Source organism: Spea bombifrons, chromosome 13, assembly GCF_027358695.1.
Source record: "Spea bombifrons isolate aSpeBom1 chromosome 13, aSpeBom1.2.pri, whole genome shotgun sequence".
Classification (NCBI taxonomy): Eukaryota; Metazoa; Chordata; class Amphibia; order Anura; family Pelobatidae; genus Spea; species Spea bombifrons.
The window spans coordinates 16,804,781-16,819,203 of record NC_071099.1 but is presented as its reverse complement, the minus strand read 5'-3'; the positions used below and the strand labels follow the sequence as shown (position 1 = coordinate 16,819,203).

Sequence of the window (14,423 nt, the reverse complement as noted above, 5' to 3'; positions counted from 1 at the left end):
GAATTTTGTATAAAAGCAGATGCAAGGAAACATCAGTACATCAAGCGAATTCTGTCTCTGCTTCAACTAGTGAGCTCACCTGCATCCTTTATTTCCTTAAACATGAGCCACTGTATTAAGTCAACTGCTGGATCTCTCAAGGGAAGCGGCCATGCTAGCCATTCTTCCAAGATCTCAAGTCATGTGTCTTCAGTCCGTCATGGAGGATCTCACAAGCTCAGTCATGGGGGTTCCCATAAAGTCCACGGTGGAGGATCCCACCTTTCTCTTCTTGGGGCATTCCACTTAGAACACCATGGAAGCGCTCACATTTCTCACCATGGAGGTCACTTCAGAGCCCCAAGTGTTCATGGTGGATCAGGTGGAAAAGGCATCTCTGTCTCTAAACACTCTACTCTTAGTCATGGATGTAGCTCTGGAAGCATGCACAATGGTCATGGAAGCCACCTTGGCAGTGTTGTGAGCCACGGGGGTTGGAAGAAAGATGGTATGTTCAGTGTCAATGAGAAGGAAACCATGCAGCATTTGAATAATCGTCTGGCTTCCTACCTGGAGAAGGTCCACTCCCTAGAGCAAGAAAATAACCAGCTGGAGAGGAATATCCGGGAGTGGTATGAAAACCATCAACCCAGTACTTTTCCTGACTTCAGCCATTTCTTCAGGACTATCCAAGATCTTCAGAGTCAGGTAACGTTAAATGCAAACATTTGGCATCATTTAATCTTTTGTCGATAACTATTTGCATTTTAAGAATTATTGATAAAAAACCTGATCGTTGTCAGGCAATCCAATTGCTAATCTTTTATATAGAAAAGGGTATTCTAAAATTCAGTACTGTAATTTCCAAATACACCATTTTACGAAGGGAATAACCATTATTTTATGGGCCCATTCAACAAAAAGGCGTATTTTAAGAAGTGTTTGTGTTTTACCCATTGTACAGATATCTGCAGCTGCTGTGGAAAATGCAAGAATTGTTCTACAGATAGACAACGCCAGACTGGCCGCTGATGACTTCAGAAATAAGTAAGAAGAAGTGGTGGAACTACCTTCTAGCAGAAGTGGTAGATGTTAATACAGTGAGGTCATTTAAACAGGCATGGGATAGGCATATGACTATCCTGATGAAACCAAGGACCACATAAGGTCTAAGGTTTTTAAAGCAGACTAGACTAGATGAGTTGAATGGTGGTTTTCTACTGTAAACGTCTACATAACTACTACGGTAATATATGAATATTATGATAAAATGCTATGACAATGGAATGCCGGAGGCTAATGTAAGATACAAATAACTAATTGGTTTGTTAGTTGTACATGATAACTAATTGGTTCATTCATTAAAGGTCAAGTTGGCTGGATGGATTGACCCATTAATTTACCTGACAGGCTGAACTTTGAGACCTGCCTAGACGTTAAAGATATTATTTGGTGCCCTCAGTTACCTTATTGTTATATCCAATGTAATATACCCTCATTTTAGGAAAGTCAATTTGTGGTTTATGAATTTGTAATATTTCCTCCATCTTGTGCTACAGATACGAGATGGAACTCAGGCTGAGGAACAGCGTGGAGGCAGATGTGAATGGTTTACGCAGAGTTCTAGAGGGACTGAAAGCGGAGATTTGTGACCTTGAGTCACAGGTTCAAAACCTTCAAGAAGAACTGCAGCAGATGAGGAGGAATCATGAGGAGGTAATATATTCAAGACCATCTCCTTTATTCTTTAGTTCCATTGAAGAGCTATAAAGGTATCAAGTTGAAAGAATAAAGGAGAAGATGTTATGAGTGTTAGCAAAAACTGAAGATAAGTGGTTCTGGAAAGAAATTCCAATATTGTTGAGAAAAAATATGGTCACCTCTGAAAACGGATGTAACTCCTCTGTGTCTCAGTTTACCCCTACACTCATGACATCATAGCGTATCATAACTTTTCATTAAAGGGTCACTCTTCTTTCTTTCTTGTGATGATGCATAAAACTAATATAAATGTTCTAGACCAACAATTCCTTAATAGCCCGTTGTTTCTCTTGCATATAGGAGGTGAACTCTCTGCGTGCTCAGTTGGGTGCCAGAATCAATGTGGAAGTGGACGCTGCTCCTTCTGTAGATCTGAACAGAGCCTTGTCCGAGATCAGACAGCAGTACGAAAACCTTATGGATAGGAACCTGAGGGAGGTTGAGAGCATGTTCCTTCAAAGGGTACTTACTTCACTCATTATCTTTATATCTATCTATGGAATAACAACAACAGTGAACTAAAATACAGCTATTTTATACACCACTTTTAATAGAGTGAAGAGCTGAACCGTGAAGTCCTTTCAGGTTCTGCGCAACTACAGTCAGTTCAAACAGAAGTCATTGAGCTGAGGCGCAACGTCCAAACTTTGGAAATAGAGTTGCAGAGTCAGCAGAGTATGGTATGTATTAAAGAAATAATGAAACAAACAAGCATTTGTTACTATACTAGCTGACTCATTTATCATCGTTGTCCTTTGTATTGAAGAAATCAGCTCTTGAGGGCACCTTGGCAGAGACCGAAGCCACTTACAGCTCCCAGCTCTCCCAGTTGCAAGGTCTGATCAACAATGTTGAATACCAGTTGTCACAGGTCCGTTCTGACCTGGAACACCAGATCCACGAGTACAAAGTCCTCATGGACCAGAAAACCCACCTGGAAATGGAAATTGCTACCTACAAACGTCTCATTGATGGCCATGATATCCAGTATGTAAATCATCATTCCTTATCTAGATAACGAAAATGAGCTTCTTAGTAACAACGATCCGTTGTCATGCTTGCTCTTGTTGAAGGCTTAATAATAGTTCAGTTATATTTTTTTTTATCATTTTTGAACACCAGAAACTTATTCGATTGGAATACTTTCTATGAAGGGTAGTGGTAAAAGGGTTCCAAGTACGTGACATGGATAGAAGAAAAAAAATCAAGTATATGTTTCCAAACTAAAGATAATAGACAGGCTTAATATTTGTCTTATTTTATAATGAATACCCCTGAGTTTTTTAACCCCTTAAGGACAATGGGCGGTCCCTAAACCCATTGAAAACAATGCATTTTATGCCCGTACATGTACAGGCTTTAAGGGGTTAATGATATTGTTAATTAGCTTTAAATGAATTAAATGAAAAATTTAAATGTATATTGAGTATAACCCTAAAAACTTGCATCATTTCAGTGTTTCAGGACATCAGTTTTCAAGTGGAAAAGATGGTAAGTTCAACGTCTTTCTATTCTATAAAACAGAAAACAAAATGCAAAATACAAAATACATCCATACCAAAAACAGCGAGCTTGATAATTGTTCCTAAAGATCTTAAGATTCGATTAATATGACAACTACATTACAACATTGCTTTTTCTAGTGGAAGTTGAGTTTATTTCTGCAAAACATGCAAACTTTTACGTATAGAGAAATGTCACCGTTATGATGACAAATGATTTGGAAACTAAAAGACATCCAAAAACTCCCTTCAGTCTAAATAATATACATTTTCTTAATCACTGTATTTAGTTCTTCTCTTTTTTGTCTCTTTCAGGATCTCACCACCACTCTATGAAATGCTAAAGTGAAAAGGCTCAGAACAGAGGAAATATAAAACCCTATCTCTATAAGAATGAAGGAGATCAGAACGTTTTTTATCTCTTGTGTTCTTTCTCCTGGTTTAGCGGACCATTCCTGTATCTCTTCTCCTGACAAATTTAGTTTGTATTTTGTTTAGTGGGCCTAAGTATTCAATAAACTCTTTCTGTCTCATGCAAATGCCTGTCCTGCTTATTTAACTGGATTATTTAAGACATTACTCTGATTTTCTAAAAGATTTGTCATATTTCATAAAGTACCAACACATTTTTTCATACTGGACATTCACTTTATTGCGTTGGGTAAATACCCCATGACATTTTTTACAAGACACACTGAAACAGGACATTGCCAGACAAGAATTTGGTGGGAGTTCAAGTAATTGAATAGCAATCCTTGAATAGATTGCAATTGAAAAGAGATATAAAACCACCTGGGTACAATTAACCTTTCGGCTTCGTTAATGAGGCCCTACACATCCAAAACTGTGTTCTTTGGAAGGTTTTTCTTGTTGGTCCCCACAGGTCAGTTTTAAGACATTTTTTGTTATTGGTGACTCCTTTCACTTTTTTTGGGGCCTAGACGGAGAAATACCCAAACCTGGTGTCAGGGTAACCAGCCTGGACTATGTGATAATTATTCGTTGTCATGTCCACCTGCAGCCACTAGTGGCCACCCTTCCCTCTCAGGAGCACCCCTTTCTTCTGAGCCCCGTTACCTGAGTTTAGCCCTGCCCTTTTATATCTGCTCTGCCCTTCAGTCTGGGCCTTTGCATTGTTTGGCTTGGGTTCCTGTACTTCATTCTGATCTCCTGTATATGACCTTGGCTACGTTCATGATCCAGATTTGTGTACCAGACCCCGGTGTGTCCCAGACTTACCTACCTGACAAGCTGTTTCCAAGCCGTGTGCCCTGCCTGAGGGCTTCCAAGTCATGTGCCCTGCCTGAGGGCTTCCAAGCCGTGTGCCCTGCCATTCTGAGTTCCCCTGTCCTTGCTACAGTTCCCCTGTCATCGCTACAGTTCCTCTGTCCTCGCTACAGTTCCTCTGTCCTCGCTACAGTTCCCCTTTATTCTTCGATTCCAGTCCTGCTTTTCTGTCTGTTGTGTGTCTGTAACTACCTAACAGTTATGATGCATCAAGGGGTACAGACAGAGCCCCTGTTTCAAAGGCTGGAGTCAAGAGAACACCAAAACGGAATGGCACAGGGTTTCCCTCTTTGAAGCCATTACCATGGCTGTGATGTAGGCTTTACTCCTATGATGATGGAAATAATCACATACCCAATAATCAAAGCATTTACACATTGAAACAGTTCATGGGAACAGGAAAGCAATTTATTTCATAATAATTGCATGCATAATATCAGAGGCTATGGTGATATATTCCAGAGTATATTTTATGAAATTCTCCCACTCTCACTTTTTTTGGCACAACCAACTGTCCTTCACCTAAAATTAAGAAACATTTGGCGAAAGGAAACATCAAAGAGGAGAAAGACTGATAGGAAAAAAAGTTTGGAATAGGATTTGCTATTAAGAGCGACTGACTGGTGTATTCCATGAGAAATAATGGGGGTCGGGAGATTGCAGGCAAATACATATTCAGAACCTGCAATGGGTTCCTCCTAACGGGCTTCTAATATCACTATTTCTCAGTTTCCTCTGTGCGAGATCCACTTACACTCTCTTTGGTGCGCTAACCGTTCCCGTCATATAACGTTAGCTTCCCTTTCTATATCACAGTTCACCTTCCCTTTTCCTTTCAAATTTTGTAACATATGATAAGAAGCCTCCAGCAGCTCTAGCTGACATTGAGTGAATGCAGACAGGAAGTGCTTACTCATGGAATCAGCATTTCAATCAGAGACACTGGAGTGCCAGCTGAGATGACTGCAGGAAGTGCAGAATGGAGTAAGAGATGGGAATGGGAAGCCATTGAGCTACAAGCTAGATGTTTATTTGGGTCGTTTTACAGATGCTGAACACATCATGGTTTTTGTGTTTATTTTGTAAATGTGTTTATTCAAACGTGAGGGCTGGCAGTAGAGTTGTGTTTCAACTCCCTCATGTTCCTAGTCATTATGAAGGGCTAACACTGACAAGGTGTGAAGCAAGGACTGAGCTGGCTCTTCATGATGCGTCATTCAATGAGTGAGGAGACATTGGAGAAATTTCACATACTTGACTATACTTTATGCAGCCTTCCTGCATTAGACGTTCACTGAGGTTAGGCCTTCATAATGTATTCTAAACTCGCTTGCCAACTGTCCTACCGACTTCCAATTTAGTGAATAGCCCCTTGCCATGTGTTCTTGAACCTTCTAAAATAAATCAACAATTGTTAACTCATCTGTTCTCTGTGTTTTTTCATGTAGTAGTATTGTCATTGTTTAAGGCCCACTGAATTTCTAATTTTGCCCTCCATTATAATTTTTTCTACCTCTCCTTTTTTATAAAAGCTCTCTCTTCCCTATCTTGACCCCCTTCTAGATCTCAGCTCCCTCCCCCCTACCCCTTGCTAGGTTTCTTGCCATCTCGCCACCCCTATGCCTGCAGAACAAAGTTTAAGTGAAGTATTGAAAAACGCTTCCTCAGGGGATATCACAAAAAAAGCTGGCTTTTTGCCTCCTCCGGTCTGCATTTCCTGAAATGTCTCATGTTGTGACATCAAGGAGTTTATTTCATATACATTGGTAGAAACTCAACTCAGAACACATGAAAGTCCTACTTTGCGCTAATTCTGGGCTAATTTCATGCTATTGGGCAGAGCTGTTGGCTATTGGACTCATTGTGTGGGCTTGTCTCTAATATGCTGTAAAAATGGAGAATTAGGACAGCTTTGAATGTCCTGCAGAAAGAAAGCTGTCTATTAGATCTGACCCTGACCTAGCCCGTAACATTCAGATGAGCAATAAATATTATTAAATATCGTCATAAATAATTGTATCCAGCCTAACCTATATAATCTGGATAAAATTGTAAATAATGTAACATAGTGAGTCATAGAGAGGTGAATCTAACTCAAGACGAAAAATGTACTAGCACTACAGTATAGGAAGTCACCTTATAAATAATAATTTACTAATTAGCATACCTGGGAACTTCTGGGCTCCGGCTACCCGGAGCCTTCCCTTGCGGGACGCGGCCAGGACTGCACACTGACGTCGGCAGGAAGTCCCGCTGACGTTGGTGGGCGGTCCCCCTGACGTCGGGGGAGTTCCCGCTGAGGGCAGCGGGAAACACCCCCGTTTAAAGGAAAAATAGGCGGGGAGTGGGGCGTGTCCAGACCCCGCTCCCGCGACCCGGAGGATTTGGGTCTTGACCCGGAGAACCGGAGGAGCAGCGCTCACCCGGCAACCAGGAGGGTTCCCAGGTATGCTAAGTAGCAAAAAAAAACAGAGCTAAATTGTTCCTGAAACTGATGCCCCAGCACCAAGAAAAACTTACATCCTCACAGACCTCTAAAACAATCAAGTAAGTATAAGCAACTCTTTCATGAGAACTGGTAGAATGTGTGAAGTCGTAGGCCATTTTCCGTTCCCTAGCATTTGTCTCGTGGAGTCAGGATTTTTCGACTTTCAACCTCTTCAGTGATGGAGAGAACTCTCACTATTTTTGAATGACCTGGGGAAAATAATGTCACATTAATAATCTTTAAAGATGCTAGTTATTCGATTTCAGTTAATAACCACACAAGGTTTACAGTCTGCTTTGACATTAATACAAAATACAATTTTTTTTGTCCATGTGTTCCATGGAAGGATACGATTCTTTATTGTCAGCTTTATTTTATTTATAATTTTATATTTTATATAAAATTTTATTTTTATATTTATTTTATTTATAAATACAGTGCCTACCTTCTACTCCTGGAACGGACGGTCTTGGAACACTGTAGAGTGACATAAAAAATGTAGTCAAATTAACATTCAGCTTTATCAGTTAATTTAATAATTACATAGTCAGACATTTTTAGAGTCTAGGACCGGCCTTGAATGATGTATAACTAAGCAATTTTGTAAACACTCTATTGTAAAAGTACTTATATGATATAGAAGGATACTATTTGAACCACTGCTTTTGTCTTCAATATATTATTTTATATCATGCCCCTTTACTAAAGGTTTCTTAATAAATACCATTAATGGCTGAAATGCAAAAGATGAGGGCATGCCCATAGGGATATCCCTACAGGACTCATGTAGGACTCCAGCCAAGTCAACTTTTACCCAACAACCTCGCAGAAAATGCTGAAGAAACCCACAATTAACACAAAAGGTGACATAACATAGGTTGACAATCTACACTTGTGGCTGCTCACTTACTTTAACATCGATTTGCTTTCTTTTAAGGGGTAAATCTGAGTAATCTTAACAGTTTCCTAGTGACGGCTGGTATTTACTTACCGGATGTCCTGTTCATCGAGAAGGCGCCGGTAAGTGGTGATTTCTCTCTCCAGATGCATTGTGACATCCATTAGAACCTCATGGTCGTAGCCCTGTTGCCTCTGCTTGTCTCTTATCTGTGAAAGCTTAGCCTCCACTTCGTGAATCATGGCTTGTAACTGGGACAGCTGGGAGCTGTAACTGGCTTCTTTCTCTGTCAAGGTGCTTTCCAGGGCTGAATTCTGCAATCATGAATAGAAGGAATGGTAAAGTAAACTGAATTGTTGCCATCATTTCTGCTGGTCTCTACCCAGATCTGTAAGCTTCCTTGAGAAAGCCCACCACCGCCTGTGTTCAAGTAACTTAGAATATGGAAGACTTGTAGATTGGCTTTTTTAACGCACATCCTGGTGGTTGATTACATATAGACCTAATATTATCGTTATATTTTTAGCACATGCAAGGTTGGTGCTAGGGTATAGCTCATTTTGGAAAGTCTCTGTCCCTTCTCCTGAATTCACTTGTTTGATCACATAAAGGAGAACTTGGTGCCCCAACGGCTCGGCCTCAAGGCAGCTAATTAGGTCACTTAAATGGTAGAGGTCACCTTGAGCACATAGAGTTAGGTTATGGTTAGGTTTGAAGATGTACCATGCTTAGTTGACTCTGCTTGTCTATTTCCATGGTTTGGACTATCCGCTTCAGTTCAATCATCTCACTTTTCAATGACGGCAGTTCTTCTGGCGAGCCATCTGACTGCTTTTTAAGTTCAGCGCTCTAAAGATGAAGAAAGAATAGAAAAAGATAGATTGTAAGCTCCTTCGAGCAAGGCCCTCCTCACCTATTGTTTCTGTTACAAACTACTTGTAATGTCCTGTCTACCCATTGTACAGCGCTACAGAATTTGATGGCGCTATATAAATAAATAATAATAATAAAGTTAATTTTCCCCACCCTTATTACATCAAAGACAGGCAAACCTTCTCGATGAACCATTTCTCGGCTTCTATTTTGTTGTTCTCCATCAGTTCTTCATATTGTTCTCGAATGTCGGACAAAAGTTTATTTAGATCCATCGATGGAGGTGCTTTCACTTCCACGGTGACTCTGGCCCCAAGCTGGCTCCGTAGACTATTTACCATCTTCAGGACACATGCAAAAATAATATGCATTATCAATTGTTTTGATACCCAAGTACAGTATATATTTCTGTTACATTTCTTTAAATGGCGGCATTGTGATAAAGGTCTCACCCTGCTCGTTCCACTAGTTCTTTGTTGGATTTTCTTCTTCAACCAAGAAGACTAGACTGGCGATACTTGCACTATTATACAATTTAACTCGACGGATAGGGAACATTATCAAATAAGCTAAGCTTGTCCTTGTGTTTTAACTCAGTGGCCAGCAGAAAAGGGAAATGGATACACCTGTATTAGTCCAGGTGAAGATGGCGTCTTTAGTTGAAGGCGATACCTTTTATTGGGCCAACATTTGCAGCATGAGCAATTAGAAGTTCGGAAGTTTCTTCTTCCACTTCATCTGATGAAGAGACATCTAAGGGTTCCAAAAGCATATGTAACTGCATCATTTTCTATGTTGGCCCTGTAACAGGTATCACCTACAACCAGTCAGTAAAGACTTTAAAGGGTAAATTTAAGACACTTTTTGCTCCGTTATATATAAATTGAGGATGCATTCAATATAACTGCCCCTTCATGACATAGTGTTAGTGTTCATGCCAAGTCTTCTTGACTCTATACATTACATCCTCGTTGTTTTTCTTCATGCTTAGCAAATCTTGCTGATAGTTCTGATTCTGGTTGTCCAGAAGCTGGACTTCTATTTGGAGATCTTGGAGTTCACTGCGCAAGTTCTTTACATCAAATTCAACATCGTTTCTCAGCCGTTGTTCCATTTGACACCTTCAAATAGACAAATGGACAACAAACAAACAACAATGAAGACAGCAATAACTTTATTTACTAGAGCACACTTCTCAAATAAGGTCCTTCCTCCATCCTAGCACAGCAGAAGTCCAATATGTCCCCTGATGAAGACCGGCAGGTCATTAGCTGTGGTCTTTATTGCTTATTTGTTAACATTGTTAAGCCATGGGGTCATCCTTCTGCTCTTACGTGGGGAAATTATTGACTGTGGTAATAAAAGGAATGCGACAACAAGCCTGCGTTATGCTGATCATTGGTGGTAAAAGGCGACAAGTTCCCACAGTATCCAATGTCACCATCTTTATTCTTGGACATTTGGGATATGATGTCATATTCTGGTGCTTCTTTTCTTAATGATGTACAGCTCCCAGTCCAGTGGTTGGGGATCATTTATCTCAATTGTAACCACCCCATTGAGCAGACGCACCCGAAAGCCTGATCACCCAATAGGGGTGCCACCTCACTAAACCAGCCAATCTACACAGTTGCCAACAAAAGGGTTAAATAGTATCTTGTATCCACCTAGTTAACACATATTTTTAGCTCCACTCTAATAAACTATTCCCTGCTGTATTTACGGATCTGCCATCTTCTTTCTACCTACTGAAGGGTGAAGTACTTACTTGTTTCGGAAATCACCTGCAGCCAGGTGAGCATTATCAACTCTGCGAGCGATCCGCGTGTTCTCTGAGGTTGCTACCAATACCTAAAGACATGAATAATACATTTTATCGGGTTTACATGATAAGTGGTGTACATATTGTGATAAGCCACCAAAAAGGAGGCTTGTATCGGTGGCACAATTTAGAGCGGGTACAAAAATACTGGAAGCACCCAGGACTCTGGATCTAAATCCACTCCAGGACTAGCCGACAGATCCTCAAAGTACCCAAACCTGCCAGAGTTTAACATGAGGCATGATTAACATTATGCTAATATAGTAAAAACCGTCATATTACATCGTTATCTATTATTATTTTTTCATATTAAAAAAAAATGTACCATTATTACATAAATGTATGCTTCAAAACAAGTATTTATTTATTTTTAAATGCATTTAAAAATAAATATGATTTATTATGTATTATATTTATTCTTAATGTTTCTATACATACTTTATATCTGGGTTTTTATTACCATTCTACTACTGTTGTCTTATTTATATACAAAGCACTTCTCTTACTGCTTTGTAGTTTGTAAGTGCTGAGCAATCACATGACCACACAATAGAGACCCCCAGATCTGCCGATAAAATTTAATTTTTTAATATAATATTAATATTAAATATATAATATATAATATTAATATTAAGACATTTTCTATGCTACTTATAAACAATAAAAAAATGAAACTAAAATCTATATAAAATCAGATCCCTTTTTTAGGGCTATTGTGTTGACTTAAGGTCAGATAAACCATAGTATTATTTTTTGCTTAAAGCTAAATGGAACTTTTATTGGCGTAATAAATATGACCTCTCGTAATACTTTTTTTTACTTCTGTACACATTTATAGATTTTGTTTCAATATAATTTCAATATCATAAAAGCACGTAAACCGTCGATTTGTGATTAGTCTAACCAATCATTTTGTCTTCTTCATTTGTTTTACCTTAGTTTGGAGCTCTTCGATGGTTGCGAAATAATGGCTGAAATCGGGCAACATCTGTGGGCGATGTGTGTCGCACCACTCTCGGATCTTCTTCTCCAGCCGGGCATTCTCCTGCTCCAGCGAGCGGACCTTCTCCAGGTAAGAGGCCAAGCGGTCATTCAGTTTTTGCATGGTTTCCTTTTCGTTGGCAGTGAGCAGGCCATGCTTTTTCTGCTCGTTGTATTTCCCGAAGTTCACTTGCACTCGACTGTAGCCAGATCCGTGGCTAAAAGAGTGGTGCTTGACGACCGAGGTCGCCTTGCTCTCGGATGCTTTTTGGACGATAATAGGTTTCTTAGGGATTTCATGATTGACCTTCTTGAAACCTTGAGGTTGGATGGCAGAAATGAGACCAGCAATCCTTGGAGAGAGGTTACCATGATGGTTGCCTTTAAATTTTCCGGCGAGTGAATTATTCTGCTTGACGCTATGGCTCATGATGACAATTCAAGCTTCAGACGATAACCGGCAAGTTCGTCAGCGAACAGACTAAATGTTTTCTTCTGTTTAAGAACTCCTTTAAAAGCGTGTTGATGGGCGTTGATTAAAAAGCTTTTATCCTTTATGAGCCACCTCTATTACCGTATAAACGTCTATTTTTTTTCTTTTTCATCCAGTAATAAGATTTGTGACACTGCGTAAAAACATCTTACAACAATGCGGGTGGTTAAATCATGATCTAAACACATTTACAGATTTGTTGCAATGATACACATGAGGCTTTACCACACCCGGTGCAAATTAGCATCAAAGGAGAAAAAAAGCCAAAATGTTAACACACCTACTATAAATGTCTTGGGTCTTAATAATGGTGGACATGGACATGGGATATGTCATAAATATTAGTGGTATGGGCAATCAACAACAACAACAACAACAATAATAATAATAATAATAAAAAACCAACAACAACAACAATAATAATAAAAACAACAATCCTACTACTAGTAATAATAATAATAATAAAAACAATAATAATAATAATAATAATAATAATAATAAAAACAACAATACTACTACTACTAATAATAATAATAAAAACAATAATAATAATAATAATAAAAACAACAATACTACTACTACTACTACTAATAATAATAGTTGCTTAAGGTTTAATAAAAAATGTATATAATATATAATATACTACTGTTCAAAAATTTGGGGTCATGTTTATTTTTTTCATTTTATTTTTTGAAGAAAATCTCATTTTGTCTATTAAAATAATAAAATAAAATAAATGCTTCAGAAATAAAACGCAGATGTTGATGATGTTGTAAATTCCCTTTTTATACCTGGAAATGGCCTATTTTCATAGGTGTACAGAGCCCCTTTAACACCCCTGTGTTCCAGCGGCACGATGTGTTCACTAATCCATGTTTAAGCCGAAAAAGTGAATTAATTATTAGAAAACCCTTTTGCAGTTATGTTATATTTATTATATATGTATACATATATAGATGTTTATATACAGTGTGTGTATATTATATATATATATATATATATATATATATATATATTTTTTTTTTTATTATTATTATTTTACTAGATTTTTACTAGACTTATAAAATAATAATATTTTTTTACTTTTTTAAAATTTATGCTAAAAAAGGAAGTTAAACAAATGTAGTTGTCTCACAGTTGAAAGGGAAGAGTTGGTGGTGAATTTTAATTGTTACAAACAATTAAAAAAAAACAAACAAACGTTTTTGATTTTTGACGTATTACTGATAAGTATACTTGTTTTCTGTGATCTGGGTGATGATGAAGATAATGATGGCCATTATTAAAAAGGCTGGGTTTTTTAGCAGGAGAATATTTAATTTTCTATAATTATCTTTTCAAGAGGACATATATAAGCAGCCCTAACATATAATCAATCAGCTGTTTAATGCGCCATTATGTTTTCGGGGAACCCATTAGAGAAAGGAAGGGTGAGGCTTATTAAAGTGTGAAACACTCATTCTTATAATGTTCTATTATCATACTGTACTAGATACATAAATTATCATATATATAAGTACAGAAAAATAAACAAAACATTTCTTACATGGCATCTATTCCTCTGACCCTCTAGGACTTCGCCCTTTTGTCAAAACATTTCTCCACCTTTGAAATATTCTTACCTATTGTACGTTGTTCAATCCATATATCAAAGTATGATCACCTATAAATGCTTTATGCCATTAAGTATCTAGGTTGGTGTCCCTGGGTTAATGGGAAGTGTGTTTCACATCACAAAACACCTTTCTGTTATTACCATAAGTAACTAAACTGCGTTCCTACTGTTTTATTTGAGAACGTTTGATTAGTGGAAGTGTTCCACATTGCCCCAACACACTGTTCAATTAATAAACCTTTATAGTCAGGAACATTTCATCTAACTGGTGTTCATGTATTATGGAGGGCCACCACCAGCAAGCCTAAAATGTGAAGCTCGTAAGATGAAATATGTCTAGAGTTTTATAGATAAACCCCATATCATATGGATTTCCAGACATCGTCCCTCCATCCCGTGGAGCCGCTGCACCATCCCTTGTTTGCAGACAGTGTGGATCATGGGCTGATTGAGAGGTCCTCTGATCTCCTTTCACCAGCCCAAGGAGCTGTAAGATCAAGGAGGGTCTGTGTTGCTCCAATGCAGCTCTTACGTGGCCACCTCTTGATACTCTGAAGTTAGTCTTCATATGGTGGCTTTTTGAGTATGGTAAAAGGGCAGACCTGCCTCCAACCCACCTTCCCACATACAACCCAAACCACAGCAAACTCTCGAAATGATGGTAAGTTTGAAATACCTTCTACCAAGTGCGCACATTCAGTTTTATGCTCACTACCATCTAATG

At 38.5% G+C, this 14,423-nt stretch overlaps 2 protein-coding genes across 2 annotated transcripts; one reads left to right on the top strand and one right to left on the bottom strand.

The window, feature by feature from the left end:
• Positions 1–61: 61 nt before the first annotated feature.
• On the top strand, positions 62–3,781 carry LOC128471026 (keratin, type I cytoskeletal 19-like). Its single transcript, XM_053452872.1, has 8 exons — positions 62–687; positions 944–1,026; positions 1,539–1,695; positions 2,041–2,202; positions 2,295–2,420; positions 2,507–2,727; positions 3,197–3,231; positions 3,558–3,781. The coding sequence occupies exons 1-8, from the start codon at positions 103–105 to the stop codon at positions 3,584–3,586; spliced, it is 1,398 nt and encodes a 465-aa protein (XP_053308847.1). The 5' UTR covers positions 62–102; the 3' UTR covers positions 3,587–3,781.
• Positions 3,782–7,123: 3,342 nt separating this feature from the next.
• Positions 7,124–12,056, bottom strand: LOC128471030 (keratin, type I cytoskeletal 19-like). Its single transcript, XM_053452876.1, has 8 exons — positions 11,545–12,056; positions 10,557–10,639; positions 9,753–9,909; positions 8,968–9,129; positions 8,639–8,764; positions 8,009–8,229; positions 7,463–7,494; positions 7,124–7,226 (listed from the first exon to the last, which is right to left on the bottom strand). Exons 1-8 carry the CDS (start codon positions 12,019–12,021, stop codon positions 7,144–7,146), a joined length of 1,341 nt encoding a protein of 446 aa, XP_053308851.1. The 5' UTR covers positions 12,022–12,056; the 3' UTR covers positions 7,124–7,143.
• Between the last annotated feature and the right edge of the window lie 2,367 nt (positions 12,057–14,423).

Bases quoted from the DNA above. Each gene is read 5' to 3' on its own strand.
- LOC128471026 (XM_053452872.1), top strand. From the start codon at position 103: ATGAGCCACTGTATTAAGTCAACTGCTGGATCTCTCAAGGGAAGCGGC. The intron at 688-943 runs GTAACGTTAAAT...CCCATTGTACAG, and splicing joins TCCAAGATCTTCAGAGTCAG to ATATCTGCAGCTGCTGTGGA. The intron at 1,696-2,040 runs GTAATATATTCA...TCTTGCATATAG, and splicing joins TGAGGAGGAATCATGAGGAG to GAGGTGAACTCTCTGCGTGC.
- LOC128471030 (XM_053452876.1), bottom strand. From the start codon at position 12,021: ATGAGCCATAGCGTCAAGCAGAATAATTCACTCGCCGGAAAATTTAAA. The intron at 8,230-8,638 runs GTACATCTTCAA...TCATGATTGCAG, and splicing joins AGCAGAGTCAACTAAGCATG to AATTCAGCCCTGGAAAGCAC. The intron at 7,495-8,008 runs GTAAGTAAATAC...GTCACTCTACAG, and splicing joins CTCGATGAACAGGACATCCG to TGTTCCAAGACCGTCCGTTC.